General features: G+C 39.1%; 1 protein-coding gene across 1 annotated transcript in view; it reads right to left on the reverse strand.

Annotated features, from left to right (window-relative positions):
- Positions 1-229: 229 nt before the first annotated feature.
- The window catches only part of LOC122807520 (collagen alpha-1(VII) chain-like), a gene marked incomplete at its 3' end in the record, with an annotated part of 926,266 nt that continues 911,018 nt past the window's right edge, over positions 230-15,477 (reverse strand). Inside the window, exons 30-32 of the mRNA XM_044078445.1 lie at positions 11,389-11,515; positions 8,849-8,960; positions 230-310 (exon numbers count right to left, since the gene is read on the reverse strand). Of these exons, the coding sequence (XP_043934380.1) occupies positions 230-310; positions 8,849-8,960; positions 11,389-11,515 (320 nt within the window). The remainder of the gene's footprint in view (positions 311-8,848; positions 8,961-11,388; positions 11,516-15,477) is intronic.

The following is a 15,477-nucleotide window of genomic DNA, read 5'->3' on the forward strand; positions in this document are numbered from 1 at the left end:
ATAACTTGAGACACCCTACTATGACATTGCTATATTATAGTGTTATTAGTCCCTAGCAAGAAGGAATGTTCTAAGAATTCTTATCACATACTGTTTCCATAACAAGGCACATCAAATCTTGATGAATTAACTAAATAGAAAATCCCATTCATTCTATGCAGAGTGCACATACTAAAGCAGGTAGAAAAACAGTCCCTGATCCACGTCACCATGAACTGCTCCATCTCACCTTCCTGATGCATCAGGATTGCATTCTGCATTCAGTGCAAAATGAAGGGTGTCCAGAATTTCACAGTTATCCTGTGCCAGCCTAATTTGTAAATGCAATTAGAAAAATGTATATTAAAAGTACAGATGCACATAATATAATCATGGCCAACAACATAAGCCATCCCTGGCAAAAAAGTAGTATTTACCATATAGGCAAACATGTACTGGATCCCCTTAAAATGATACCAATACTTAGTCAATTATTAAAGCTAATAATCTTTTTTAGTATGTAGGCATCATTCTAGGGTGAAAACAAGATGCTACTCTAGACCAGTGTCATTCCTCCTTCTAATACATGCATATTAAGTTCCATCATATCTCTCTGTATATCATTCAGGATGGCCTTAGGTCATTCATGTCTACATTGGGTCACCACTAGATCTTAACCATATCACAGTTTTTTTCTACCTGATCAACTGGCACCTCTTTTTATATAACCTCTTTTCTTCTGTTTTGAACTTGTTCATTTCTGTTCTTATTGTAGCTGTTTTCCCAGTACATTGTAGAGGTTCATAGGTTTGTAGGGACTTACTAGGGTATTGATCTGTGGGAAATGCAAAACGCCTAGCCTTACATTCCCATGGCAGTTTTAGCACTTATATTTTGCATACAAATAACCCAGCCATGGGCCAAAGAAGGTTATGTTGGGCCATTTGCTTGTCTCCCCTATCCATGAGGGGCAACGGCGCTAAACCGGTGTGAATGCATTTGTCCAAATTACATTTGAATAGAGTGAGAGAAGTACTTTGCTTTAGGAGTGGAAAACAGTTCCACAGAGGTGGTATCCTCTGTGATACAAACTCATCTCTCCAGCATGTTCTGTTTATTTTGCAAATAAGATTGAAATCCCTTGAACAAGTGTTCATGATACCACTGGCCTTGCAAATGTGTAATAGGTCTGACAGATTAGGGTCTGTTGAGTGGAAAACAGTTCCACAGATGTGGTATCTTCTGTGATACAAACTCATCTCTCCAGCATGTTCTATTTATTTTGCAAATAAGATTGAAATCCCTTCAGCAAGTGTTCATGATACCATTGGCCTTGCAAATGTGTAATAGGTCTGACAGATTAGGGTCTGTTGAAACTCTGTATGCAAGGCAGAGATTGCCTATCAGTAGCCTGTATCACATTGAGAAGAAGAACAAGGCCTTGAGCTAGACTGTACTATTTTTATGATTTAGAGCCTTGATTTTTTTTAGTGAGAAAGCACTGGAGTCATTCTAGCTATGGCAAGTGTTTGGACAGGGAAATACTGAAAATTTGCCTAATGAATGCTGAATACAGTAGAACAATTATATCCATTGATCTGGACATAAAACCTTTAGATATAATCTGTGACATGAAAAAGGACTTCCATACAACAGTGGATATGTGGCAAAGAACAGTTTATTCTTGAAATAGGTTCCCAGAATCCTAAATATGGGATTAATTTTTAGGGATGTGTTATTAATGTGATAGTTACAAGGGGAGTCATGGTTGATGAGGGACACAATTATACACTTCTTACCATTTAGATTTAGTCCACTGCTTTGACACCAGCTATTTGATTGGTACAGACCTTCTATTTGGAGGATCTCGGAGTCCTTAGGTAAGTTTATAATGGCACTAAATTTGCAGTTTCCTGAAAATTTGGTCAGCCACAAGCTCTTAACATTAGCTTTGGCCTCCAAAAAGTAAATGTCAAAGAAAATTGGCCTAAGAACTGTACTCTGGTGTATACTGCTAGTGACAGGCCTTTTGGAGGAGGTGTAGCTTCCCACCCTAACTTCCTGGGTACTATCTCTGAGAGAATTTGTTATCCAACAACTTGTAAAGGAATTAAAATTTAGCTGGGAGAGATTATCTACAATGGCGGAGTGTGGGAAGGTTTTGGACACCTTAGTAAGATCTGGATAAGTGGTGTACACTGTCTTATCCTCATCCATTACTTCAGTAGCTTTTTCAGCAAGTCAGTCAGATTAAGTAGGCATGACCTGCCTTGATAAATCCAAACTGAGCTGGGTTGAATGTCTGCAGGTTACCTTTATCCTTATATATTAATCCCATAATGATCCTTTCCACAGACATACAGATGAGGCTGCTTAGGCTTATGGGTCTATAACTACCTGGGTCCACTGAAACCCCACCTTAAGTGGAATAACTGTTGTTGTAATCCATTCATCTGGCACAAAGCCTGTTTTGAGGCTAATATTGAACAGCTACTATAGGGAATTAGACAATTCATGTTTCAGGTTGACCAGTAGGCAGCTTGGTGTGTTATCTGACCCCACATATGCAGTGTTCTAGGCCTGGGCTAACACCTTGAAAACTTGTTCTTGGGAGTTTAAGTATGTGTATGTGTGGGGGGGTATCTGCAGGTATGTGATCTGAGACTATTGGAGGGGGAGGATGGTGAATTCTGAGCTAAATTTGTAAGTTAGCAGGTTGGCTATGCCCTCTGAGCATGAACATGGGGCATAATTTGCTACTAGCTCTGCACAGTGCTGGACATTGTTCCACACATTATCATAATTAAAAAACATAATTAAAAAGGCTGTGTTCATCCTTCATCTGGGTGGCTAGTTTAACCTTATATCTGGGTTGAAAAAACATTTGCTATACATGAAAGCTTGTATGTAATAAATCTTTAATAGTTGTGAACTATTTGTTGGTTTTTATATCTGGCTTTGGTTGATATGATAAGGGTCCAGAGTTCCTTGTTTAGTTTAGCAAAAGCATATTTGTCATTTTTCTTTTATCCTACAGTCTGTTTATATGTGGGTTCCACCACAACGGTTTCTTTTTGAATTGGGCATTGTAGGTATTTCTGAGGGGGACATATGTGTCTATGCATCTATTTTCATGCACATGAAGGCAAAGTGGTCCTGCTAGGGAAATTGTTTAGTGTTTGAGTAGCCTGACAGGCATCCCATTTGGGCCCTGTCCTTTGTCCACCTGTAAGCTGATTGTTTCCTTTTCTGTTTTCTTCCACCTGACCCACTCATCTAGCTCTCACCCTCCCTCTCCCTTTTTTTCCTTCAAAAGTGCCTTCCATTTTTTATGATTATTGAGAAGAACTCATTCAGACCCTCACTGATGCTCCTATCATTCATAACCCTCCTAGCATTATTGATGAAACTATATAGGTAAGTGCCTCCATTTTTTTCATTGAAATGTATCTAAGAAAATCAATTTTCTCCACAGTTTACCCCAACCCATTTTCTTCTTCAATCTAGTCTGCTTAGGTGCTTTCATGTCTTCAAATAGGCCTGTTTTTCTTCCTCCATTCTCATTTCTTTTAAAACATTTAATGTGGTCTCCTTTTTCCCAAATAATGCTTTGATCTCCTTGTTAAGGCACTTCAGTCTCCTACTCAGTTTCATTTTCCTTGTACTGGCACTGGCAAACACCTGCACACACCTTTTAGAAAGGTGTGTCAGAAATATATCCACAGGATGTTTGCCCCTCCACTTCTTTTTACTGTCCTAGTCCCTTCTATGCTTCCACACCCTGCTGCTAGTTGTTCACCTTTTAGTACTTGCACATTGCTGCCTTTGTCCCTGGGGTGACCAACGTCCTGTCTAAGATGAAGTATACTAAAGTATGCTGACTAGTGTTGATTGTGCCTTGCCTCCACATGACTATAGTGACAACAAAATTCAGAATACTGTTTTGTCAGATGCCTTCTTGTACCAACAGAATACACCCTCCCTGACTCATAGCTTTGCTAGGATCTTTTCCTGCTTTTTAATTCTGGATTTACAAATGTAGCAGTTTGAAGTTAATAGATTATGATCCCCCATCACTGCCACCTCCTTTTTCTGACTCATTAATGTGCCAGGCGGACAGTATGTGGTGACCAGCCTCCAACTTCCCTCAAACTCTGTCTGCCACTCAACTACCAGTGTATTTGCCTTTTTTACAACTCACATTCTCCCCTCCTCTCCCATGCATGTTCTTCTTCCTTCATCACCATGTAGAATGCCCCATATCATATATGACCATCCATCCAAAACTACACTTTTCCTTTCCTATTACTCCTGAGTTTATGCAACAGCCTGGAGCTACCATATCTTGATCTGTCCTCTTCGTTGTCCAGGTCACTGCAATAATGGTGGTTCACACCATCTCAGATTCAAGGATTTCAGAGAACACCATTTGCACTTATAACAAACTCTTGTTTTATTAACCAGTTAATGGTTCAACCTTTTCCCTTCAATTCAGCTTCCAGGATTACCTGCAGATATCCCATTTTTCCTCAAGTTTACAGTATTGCACAGCACTCCTTACATTCAAAACCTCTTTTTTGCTACTTTTTCCTCTCATACTCCTCCTTCCAACATCTGTAAGCAATCTTCATGCTCACCAGTCTTTTCTATCCCATCCAAGCTACACCATGTCCTCCTACTTTCTACGTTACAGGTGCCTTCCTTCTATTTTCCTTCTTCACCCCTGACCCCTGCACCTCAGTTTAATAATGCATTGGGATCCACATCTCTCAAAACCGCCTTTCTGCATTGTTGCACCTCACATACTGTGGTGTAGCCAATCCTCAGCATAAAGCTCCCACTCTAGCCAATGTCCCCTCTCCCTTGCTCACAGCTGCAGTCAAATGTATTTTAAGTTCTCTCTCTTAGTTTATTTGCTTTGCTGGCTGCAGTCATGTGTAGGACCACTAAGACTGCCACTGTACACCCACACTTTTGATACTCTTCATCATTCTTTCTGTTATACTGGCTACTTTCACTACTAACCATGCTGTCAGGTCATTCACCCAGTGTAGATTACATTTGCCACACTCTCTTCTACCTAGTCCACCATTCTGTCATGCATACGTTGTGGCACCATCTTCAAGGTTACCAGATCTGCCTTTTTTCTCACCCTTAGGGTTTGATCTCCTCTGAGACAGACTAAACTGTTATCTTGTCTTTACCTATTATGCTAATTTCTGCAGTCCTGCCTAGCCTCCTTTCCTCCACTACTGAACCACCTAGCATCATCCTGTTCCAAACCCCTTCTTGTATCTTCCTGGCCAGTTAATGGTTCAGCCTGTTCTCTTCATCCTGTCCTGGTTAATCCTGATACCTTCTTCACTTTGCTGTGGATCCCTGTATCTCAGTCTCAGTTTACTAATGAATGGGAATATCATGCCAACTAGTCTCTCTCATCTGTTTAGCAGAGACTTCCTCTTTCCTATCTTTACAGAGTTGAGTAATTCAATTGCTCCCTGCCTTCCCCTAACAAGCTGAGTTTCTGTTTCCATTGCATCCCTTATCTCCACCATGCCCTCTTTTATTAGATCCTTATTTGCCATCCTCACTTCCTTTTAATTCTGTCCTGTCTCCATCCCATCCCAACTACTCACCCCCTTGGTCCTACAGATCCTGTCCTCATACCCCTTCCAGCCATGGCTATCTCTATTCATGTGCCACCTCTGCTTGACCCTGTTAAGTAACTGTATATGTACTCTATTTCTTTGATGCCAACACTTTCAGTTCTCATCTCCCACACCAGCTTAAGTTACTGCATGTGCCATTCCAACCTTCTTATCCAAAGTGCTGCAGAAGATCAGCGTTTCCCACAAGTCTCTGAGCCACAGATCCAGATAAAACCTGAAACATTTCACCTACTTGTTACCCTCTTCTCCTCCAACCCATAGCTTATGCTAGGAATCTACCTTACGAACACTGAAAATTGCTGGTAAAAGCAAATATGTGTTGGTCCAGGTGTTTGCAACTTAGTATACGGTTAAAGAACTCACTGGCACTTTCCACTGTAATATGCAACAAATGTATGTTTGTCTGTAACTAAGTAACCCATTGGCACTTTCCCCTCTAACCTTCAGCAGAATAGCTTTCTTCTTTTTAGTTCTTGCTGTTTGGATGTTGCTACTTCCAAATGAGAATATTTATTTGATTTTTTTTTAATATTGCCTATTTCTGTGGTTCTGCTAATTACTGGTAGCAAAGAATGACTAAAACATAGATGAATAGGTTAGAATCTAAATGAGCCTATTTATGTACTTCCGTTCATTTGTTTAATATTGTTTTGGTTTCCTAAACATAATTTGACCATCAAACCTCCCTCCTGGTGACCCTATATGGCTCATTCATTCTGCCTTGGTAACGACCCGCTAGTCCATTTGCTCCACTCATGACTGAAAGTCATGCACCAAAAATGGTCCCATCAGCCTTGTTGGGACTGGGGATTTCTCTTTACATCCCAATATTCCCTTGCAATGGTTGTGCCTTTCATGTTTATGCATATGGCACAGTATGCTTTGATGCTTTCATGTGTGCTATCTCCAGCATGAAGTGCTTCATGCTGCTAATTCAAGCATAGTCAGCATAGTCCTTTCTCTGATCATTTTTCACCTTCATCATTCCCACTACTCCAGGATCCAAACTGCTAGTCAGACAGATCATCAGAGAAAAAGACAAGCTTTATCACTGTAAGCCATAAAGCTGGCTCATTTGTTTAGTTAGCTTTGCCTTCCACCTTAATGTTTGACTTTCAGTAGATATTTCAGTTCAAACTGCCTTCCTGCACATTGCTGCCTAAATCATTTAAGGGATACATTAAAATTTCTCATGTATATGTAAACAAGTTGCACTGGCTAGTACATCCAGGAATGACTCTTCATGGAAACCACAACACTATTTACAGTCTGACTGGCCTGATGTCTGTAATGTCATTTGTTTCTTTGTTTCTGGTGCTTTTAAATGGCTAAAAGAACTAGTTGTTGCTACATAGCTTTTCTGTACAGGGAAGTCCCAACTATGTACCTTATTATGACTGCTTTAGACTGAAATGTGCCCGCATCCAAAGGTTCTACTTCTAGATATACAGTAATTTAAAGTCCCAGTCTGTTCTTATCCTTGTTCTGGGGATCTGGTCTCAAACATCTGTGGGCATTTTATGTTGGAAATTACTCTTTCTAAGAGGATCATTTGTCAGGCTAGGCTGCATAAAGAGCAACAATGCTTCCCATGAACACAGACAGTCTTCAGAGGTAAGGCTAATTATATGTTCTGCTTCAGCTATGTTCCAAAACTAAGAAATAATTCTCATCACTGGTCCAAATTTATCTATAATGGCACATCCTATTCCAATTCTAAATTTATTGTCAATATACTGGGAAATAAATTGACTGCAAATTTCTCCCCTAAAACCATTAATCCCCATTCCAAACATCCTTTAGTCACTCCTACACCTCAACCACCTCAAAGTCTTATATCCTTAAAGCACTCTGTGGGACCAAAAACACCTGTTCAACAGGCCCTGACACTATACTAGGGTGACTAATATATAGTGTCAAGCAGGCTTTTGCTGATCCCCTCCTTAAGTTTTCAACCTAAGTATTGTCACAGGATATGTTCCCAAGTCATGGTGCATTGTGAAGGCAACACCCATCCAAAAGGGTGGCCTCAACACTGACTCAGGAGACTACAGACCCATTAACCTTATTAGTCTTGTCTGTAAAGCCATGGAATGCATCATCACTGACCTCATAAATGAGGACATTACACATTCGATCAGGTCCAACCTACAACAATTCAGATTTGTTAGGAGTATGCATGCAAAATCTTGTGTTGTTGTTGTTGTTGTGTCTTTCAGCTTTTCCCGGTTAGAGGTCACCACAGCGGAACTCCGGTCCGCTAATGATTGGCAGTAGATTTTTATGTGCCGAGTCGCTGGCCCTGACGCACAACCATCAACGAAGGTATGCCCATTCACGCATGTCTCCACACAGAAGATGCTCTAGCTGAGAATCAAACAGGACAACGTCTTACTGTGAGGCGACAACGCTACCTCAGCACCACCACACTTCTCTGAAAAGGTCTTAAAGGCTGAGGACAGTGGTCAATGTATTCACCCTGCCTACTTGAATCTAGCAAAAATAAATTACACTGTACCCCCATGATGGGACTGTTAATACATTAATGGCCTTAAAAACTGATCTCTGTCGGTTAAGATGGATTGCAAACTGAGTCAATGGGAGAACACATGCTGTCAGGGTTGGTGATATCTCACAATTAGGGAAAAGGTGAACAGTGGTATTCCTCAGTGTGCCCTACTCTCTGGCATTTATTACTCTGACCTAAACACTGAGAAGCATCTCTATCTGACTAAATTTGCTGATGACTGCAAGCTGGGTGTAGTAGTTAATTTTTGGTGCCCCCAAAAAAGGGCACAAACTAAATCCTAAGAAATGCAGTATAATCTCCTTCAGAAAACACCAAATTCCTGCCACCTTTTATCAATGACACTCCAATCTTTAGTGAGCCTGTGATTGGAAATGTTAGCACTTGAATTGATGGCTCCCTCTGCTTCAGCTTCCATGTACCAACCAGTCAGAAAATCCTTCTACTTCTCATAATTAATCACAAAAGGCATCTCATCTAAAACCAAAGAAGTTGTCTGTACTATGCCCTGGTTAGACCAATTGCAGAATATAATTCATCCTTTAGCATCTTACTGCATACATCCTAAAACTAAAAAAAAAAAAAATAGCCAGTGTAGTACTTCCTAACAAAAAGGATGCTGTGCCTTAAATATCTTAATTATCAGGAAAAATTGGAATCTTTCTCCCTATACCCTGTGTCATATAGGTTCTTGAGTGAAAACCCGTGGCTTGCTTTTTGAGTCCCTAGATACCCTATTATCCACAACTTCCTCATTCTCAGTATATCAAATGGTGCAGCGAGCACTAGAACAAGAGATATCAAGTTACATCAGGTGGAAAAAAAACCAATTGGAGAGAAGGCTTCATTACCTAGCCCCTCCCCTTGCTCTTGAATAGATTCCCCTCACATGTCACCTTAGGAAAAATGGATGGGTGCCCTAAAATACAGGCCTTGTTCTCCTTGAAATGATTAGCAGAGCTTAACAGTACTTATTGGCAAGGCACAAATGGCCTCTTAATGAACAGCTTTGTATTTCCTATTATTTTTATGATGAATACGTAGGTTCATACGTGAATAATAGGTTAGGAGTCTGCAGATTATTACAATCACAGCCAGTAACCACAGGTCAGAATCGAACCACATACCATGTGCCTGTGAGGTTGAGCTTAAACATTATGCCAGCTCCACTGTTTGTGTGCTAGCTAAACCTCTGGCTTTCATGGCCTTTCTGTTTATTTATTGACATTTGTTTACTGAGAAAGTCCGACTGGTAGGAGCCCATTTTCAGCAGAGGCCCAGGGAGAAAAGCTCCAAAGCATTACAAAACATGTAAATAATAATAATTATACAGTCATTAACAATAATACAAAAAACAAACAGTTTAAATAACTTTACCAAATTAGACATAATATGAAAACATTGGTTAAGAGTAGATACAAACTATATGACAATGATTTAACACTTAAGTGAAATGCTAGCCTGTTTATAGAGAAATTAAAGAAAGGTAATTTAGTATAATAGCAACTGGGAAAAAACAAAAGAAACAGAAAGAGAAGAAAAGATGAAACATCTGTATGAAATACAAAAAGAAAAAAGAAAAATGTTTTTTTTATTTAAACACAAATAAAATTTGTAGTCTAAATTTTCTTTTCTTTCTTTGCAGGGTGAAAAAGAAAAAGAGAGGAGGCCCTGGGAAGAAGATTGGTTGAGATACAAGAACTATTTATATTGAGTTAAGTTGATTGATATATTTATTCTAAGCTAACCTTGTGGATTATTTGGTGGATTTTTAGCAACTTTTGTGAACTTGAATAGAGTGCGGTTTGGGTGCGCTGTTTCCAGCTTCTTTTTTTCTTATTAGTATAATACAAACAATAATTGCAAAATGAAGTGAGATTAACTGCTGCACTGCTATCAGCGCTGGATCTTTTCATCAATGCTGTTTTATTCAAAGTTTCTTTCCAACATGCTGATCTGGCTAGGACAGCTGAAAAGGAATCAGAAGGAAAAGCAGACGACTGTCTGCAACCAATCATGCCTCATGTCTATAGTATCACTGGCCTTTAGAGCTGTTGTTTGGGTGGAGAAGACTGTCCTTACATATAAAAAGTGCTCTGTATTAGATGTCTTCCTTTCTTTTCTTACCTATAACAACATCCACCTTCAGGGGTCCTGTTATGGGACACACAGTAGCTTAAGAACCATTATTTTCTCTCATTTCCAAGGCATACAAAATCAAGCATTTTTATCCCAGTTAAGGACTCCTGTTAGTCCAAACATCTGAGTAACTGTAAAACCTGTGTTGGTTTAATAAAATGTTTTATATCACCTCTGCATTCTAATGTCTTTGTATGCACATTCACCTTTAAATTTAAGCAACACAGGATCTCTGCTCCCAGGCTAGTTTGTATCCATACTGATGTTTGGCTCTGAAAAGTGCCTTATATGAACGTTTGAGTCTGGCTTTTTTCACGTTCCTGTTGCGCTGCTGCCAGTGTTCTCTTTCCTTTCGCTCTGCTGTTTTTCAGTGAACCTCTCTCTGCTACTCAGAAGCAGTTTCCAACCTTCAACGTTTCAGAATTACCTGAAATTACCTGAATTACTGTTACCTCTGAATTATATATCACCAGGTTATAGGCAGTGGTCTTTCGCTTCAAAGCACTCATCAACTGTCTCAAACTATGATTCTCCTGTTTGTTTACAGACAGGGTATATTGTGAAAGGAAAGTTTACCTCCTCTGTAGGTCAGCTGCAGGCCAAAGCCATGCAAGATGTTGCTTCTAGTTTGTTCAGCCAAGTATCAGAAAGCACAGGATGGTGCTTTTCACTAGTAAAGTTAGAAAAAAACCTAATAATGTGAAACAGAAAACCACAGATGTGCCAACTCTGATAGTGAAGAGTTCAGATAATAGACTTTTATACCTTTAACATTACTTGTGCGCACATTAAGTAGAGATTGTGATGATCTATGAAGGCACCATGCTAAGATTTCTGAAAAAATGTCTGCATTGTTCTACTTAGTTTCTTCTTTGATAATAAACTTGAAGGACAGTGCCACCACATGCAGGATTTGGATATAAACCCTGCCCACACACACATACATATTTGAAAGTCTATTGAAACAATGGTGCTGTAAAGTAAAAAGGTGACTTAACAAGAAAGCAGGATCACGACACTTAGTACATAAAATGTTAATTTACTAAGTATTGATAAGCAGAAATCTGCAAATACCTATAGCATTTCCACTTGGCTCATTATAGGGAATTGTTCTGATCATTTGCAGAACAGTCTCCTTGTTGCTGGAACGTCCAAGAAGTAACCAAGGTTGTGCTCTGTAGCTGTACATAGACAGACCCACCTAATTAAAAAAGAAGAAAGCAAATGTCAAACATTGTAGTCATTAATATATCCTGCCACTTATCTAATAGTCTATGTTAAACATCAATGATTGATCTAGGACATTGGGGACAGTGCAATAAAAGTAAATAAAAACAATGCAAACAATTTAAAATAGCAATAGTGCACCCAGAAATATTATTTTAACTGTTTGATGTTTTAAGCACTTTTGTGCAATACTACATTAGCTTAATTTATTTTGCATAAAGTTTCCTTAACTAATGTTTGCTGTCAGAATGTTCAAAGTAAAAAGAAAGCCATGAGAATGATAACACATACACCATAATAAAATATGGTCTACTTTTCAAAAGACTGTGTTGCAGTCAGTCTAGCCACAGACATTTGTGCAGGTCAGATGCTTGTTCTGAGTATTACATTCACAGGAGATCTAAACGAGAAAAGGTTGGATCTTTTTCTTGCACTACCAGAGCTAGGGAAAGGGGGTCTATGCCTTTTGTACAGTTTTTGTCATGGATCCATAAGACATTCCATAAAGGAATTGGATAAAGTACATTTCAGACTTAACACCCTGGAGAATCAAGGCCTAGTTTTCAATTTAAGGCTTGTTAGAGGCTCCCGGGTCTACTCTAGGCATGATCACCAATTTTGGGAGGAGTAATGGCTCAGTGAGTAAATGGATGAGGCCATAACAAGTATTTTCTGTGTTGCTAGAGCATGCTAGGCCTCTGGGCAAACATCAGGTGCCCCACTGTTTTCAGCATCATGATGCTGGCATCCAAATGATAGGGACCTTGATGGGTACTGATTAAAGGAGGATATATTGTTCATGGATGTACAGGTTATCAATATTTTTTCAAAAAATTTCTTTGATATGTGTTCACTTCTGAGATTATGGTCCATAATAGTTGAAAAAGGATGACAGATGTGACGTTTTACTGCATGATATCTCTACTTTTTGCTCTCCTGACAGAAGATTATGCTCCTTACAATTAATTTGAATATCTGTATTTTATTTATAATGTGTTAAAAGTCTGCCTGCCACAATGCCTTAATGTGTTCATCTTATTTTAAAAGTCACTGTCATTTTATCGTGTGATCTGGCTTGAAGTAAGGAGCCACTTTTTGTTGTTCCTGCCATTTTCTATTGCAGCTCATTCAGCCTTTTTCACATGAGTGATTCTGGGGTCTTGCTGACATACTGATGCTAGGACACATCTAGGAATTTGTTTCATTAAGTGAACCTTGTTGTCCTGAGCCTCTGTGCTCTGGAATGTTCATTGTGTCTTATAGGAACTCAGTAGAAATGAATCTATTCATATGATGTAAGGTGTTTGTCTTAAAACACTACAGAAAAGTGTACAAAGACATTGCCCACATCTGATGACATTTTACAAACGAAAACGTAATTCAGGACATTAATGCAGAGCTTTGTTTATGTGCTTTGGTTGTGACATTAAAGGAAGAGAATTCAACTGTCTTTGTGGACCTACTGCAATTTTCTTTGGATGTCTTGCTGATATAATGATGCTGGGACACATCTAGGAATTTGTTTAATTAAGTGACGAGTTTTGCAGTCTGTGACTGCATCGATCTGGCATTTGCCTGCTGGTGCTTGGCATTTTCTGACTGCTTGAATCTCATTCACAAGTGAGGGAAGTAGAGCCTGGAGACTGCCACGGACACTGGTACAGACGCAGAAGTGCTGGTGAGGTGAGAGGTCAAAGGATGAGGTTTCCAGTTTATAAGTCGGTCTATGTTCCCATCTTCACCTATAGTCACAAGCTTGGAGCAGGAACTTAAAGGATGAGATCCCCAGATAACAATGGTGAAAATGAACTTCCTTTGCACGGATATTGGTAATTTTCTGCTATAAAGTGAGGAACACTACAGTCTGGTAAACTTTGACACTTATGGCAATTTGGACATCTAATGAAGATGCTCCCAGGGTTCCTCCCCATGTACCAAACATGGCCCACTAGGAGGGAACACAGAGGAGAGACTATATCTATTAGCTTGTCTGGGAATGCCTGGGGATGAGAAGATTGGAATGCCTTGCTCATCTTAGCACTGCCATGGTCCTCACTATAGCAAGCAATTTTGGAAATTTATGATTGGATGGATTATTATGACTCTGGATAGTTGAACATTTATAATTTGCTTGCCTAAATGCAGTGGAAGTGGGATTTGTTTACTAATTTCAAGATAAAAGAATGTGCAAATTTTACATTTTCAGCTTTCATTTGGGTACAAAACTTTGAAGCTTGAAGTTTTTAGGGAATCTTGGTTACAGCCCATCTTGTAAGCTGTAGCTGGATCTGGACATACTAATTCTTTATACATTGAATGTGTCTTAATTTTGTTATGTACATATGCTTATTTTTACTAGCTTACTCTCATTTGGAAAGCTATCTGCAATTAATAAACTTGTCAAGATATTTTGTAAAGTGCATCCTATTAAACAATCACTTACATTGACTGACTGAAATGAAAAACAAAAGGTTCTAAAGTATGCAAGTCTGGTCAGAGCTGGATCTTGGTCAAATGGGGCCCAAAGCAGGGTGTAGAACCCCACCTCTCACCAAGATCTCATTCATTGGCTGTCTCTCTTTCCAATCACAATAAAGCACTGTTCAAATCTGCCAGTGTGCATACAGTGTACATCTTTACTTTTACAATGATCACAGAGGTTTGGATTTAAATTTAAACTTTTATTACATATTTTATAGAAAAAAAACATATCACCATTTGCTTAAAAAACTCTCTCACATTGAAATCAGCCATATCAAAAAGTAAACGTCTCTTCCCATGAAACTCACATTTATTAAAACTGCATTTGGCAACCCATTAAACAAACAAGATACCCGCTGTGATTCATAGACAAATAGCATATAGGGAAGCACTAATTACTGGTTATGTGAAGGGTGCAGGAATTCAACAGACAAATGTATAATATATTTGCTAATAGCCTGGGACAGCCCACTAGACAAAAGTGTCCCTTTTGTGTACAAAAACAAGCTAACTTAAACATGTATTCATAGCTAAAATAGTAACATTAAACATGCAGACTTCATGCTGTCCAGTTTATTTATAGCCAAATAATAAACAACACTTACAACAGTCACCAAAACGAGGAGAACGAGGATCATACCCAAAGAATATGGCTCATATGATAATGTTACTGTTTACTAAAACGTAGTCATTCCTTTTCACCATAACTATTCTGGGATGCATGGATCAAGTATTTACACATGCACACACAGGTATGACTATCAGGTACAGCCCCTTGTATTACTATGTAAACATCAGATGTTCGCTTTTGATCAAATGATTATACACATAACTAAATAATGACCTAAAAGTGTGTTTCAGCTTGCTGCTGTGAGAACCATGAAGTGCAATCCACTGCAGTCCCAAGCCCTCCTAACCTCTTGGCTCAAGAATCTGAGACAAACACCGAAAATCAAGAACAGATTTTAAAATTGGTCTTATATACTTAGAAAGCTGCTATCAAAGTATGTTATGCATCAGCAAGCATTTTCTGAAGGACATGAAATCTGAAACTCACATTTCTTATTATTTAGTGTCTGCAGTCCACACCACTTTACCAGAAAGACACAAATATTATGATGAACAGATGACAAATATAAAAAGAATCTGACAGTGGAGAACTATACCCTTTGTACATATACAGACAGACGCACGCGCACACACACACACGCACACACACGCACACACGCACACACACACACACACGCACACACACACACACACACACACACACACACACACTAATTACAGCCACATGGATAACTGTACACTTCAGGCAGAGATATCTGCTTGTGTTTAAGTGAATGAATGAATGAATCCGTAAGTAATGGGTAGGAAACGCATGTCATATTGCTGATTTCAGTACCGTACAGTGCAACTAACTGCTACTCCCCTCTGCCCTCTCAACTTATTTCA

This window comes from Protopterus annectens, chromosome 7.part1 (genome assembly GCF_019279795.1).
Source record: "Protopterus annectens isolate FY-2018-M chromosome 7.part1, PAN1.0, whole genome shotgun sequence".
Classification (NCBI taxonomy): Eukaryota; Metazoa; Chordata; order Ceratodontiformes; family Protopteridae; genus Protopterus; species Protopterus annectens.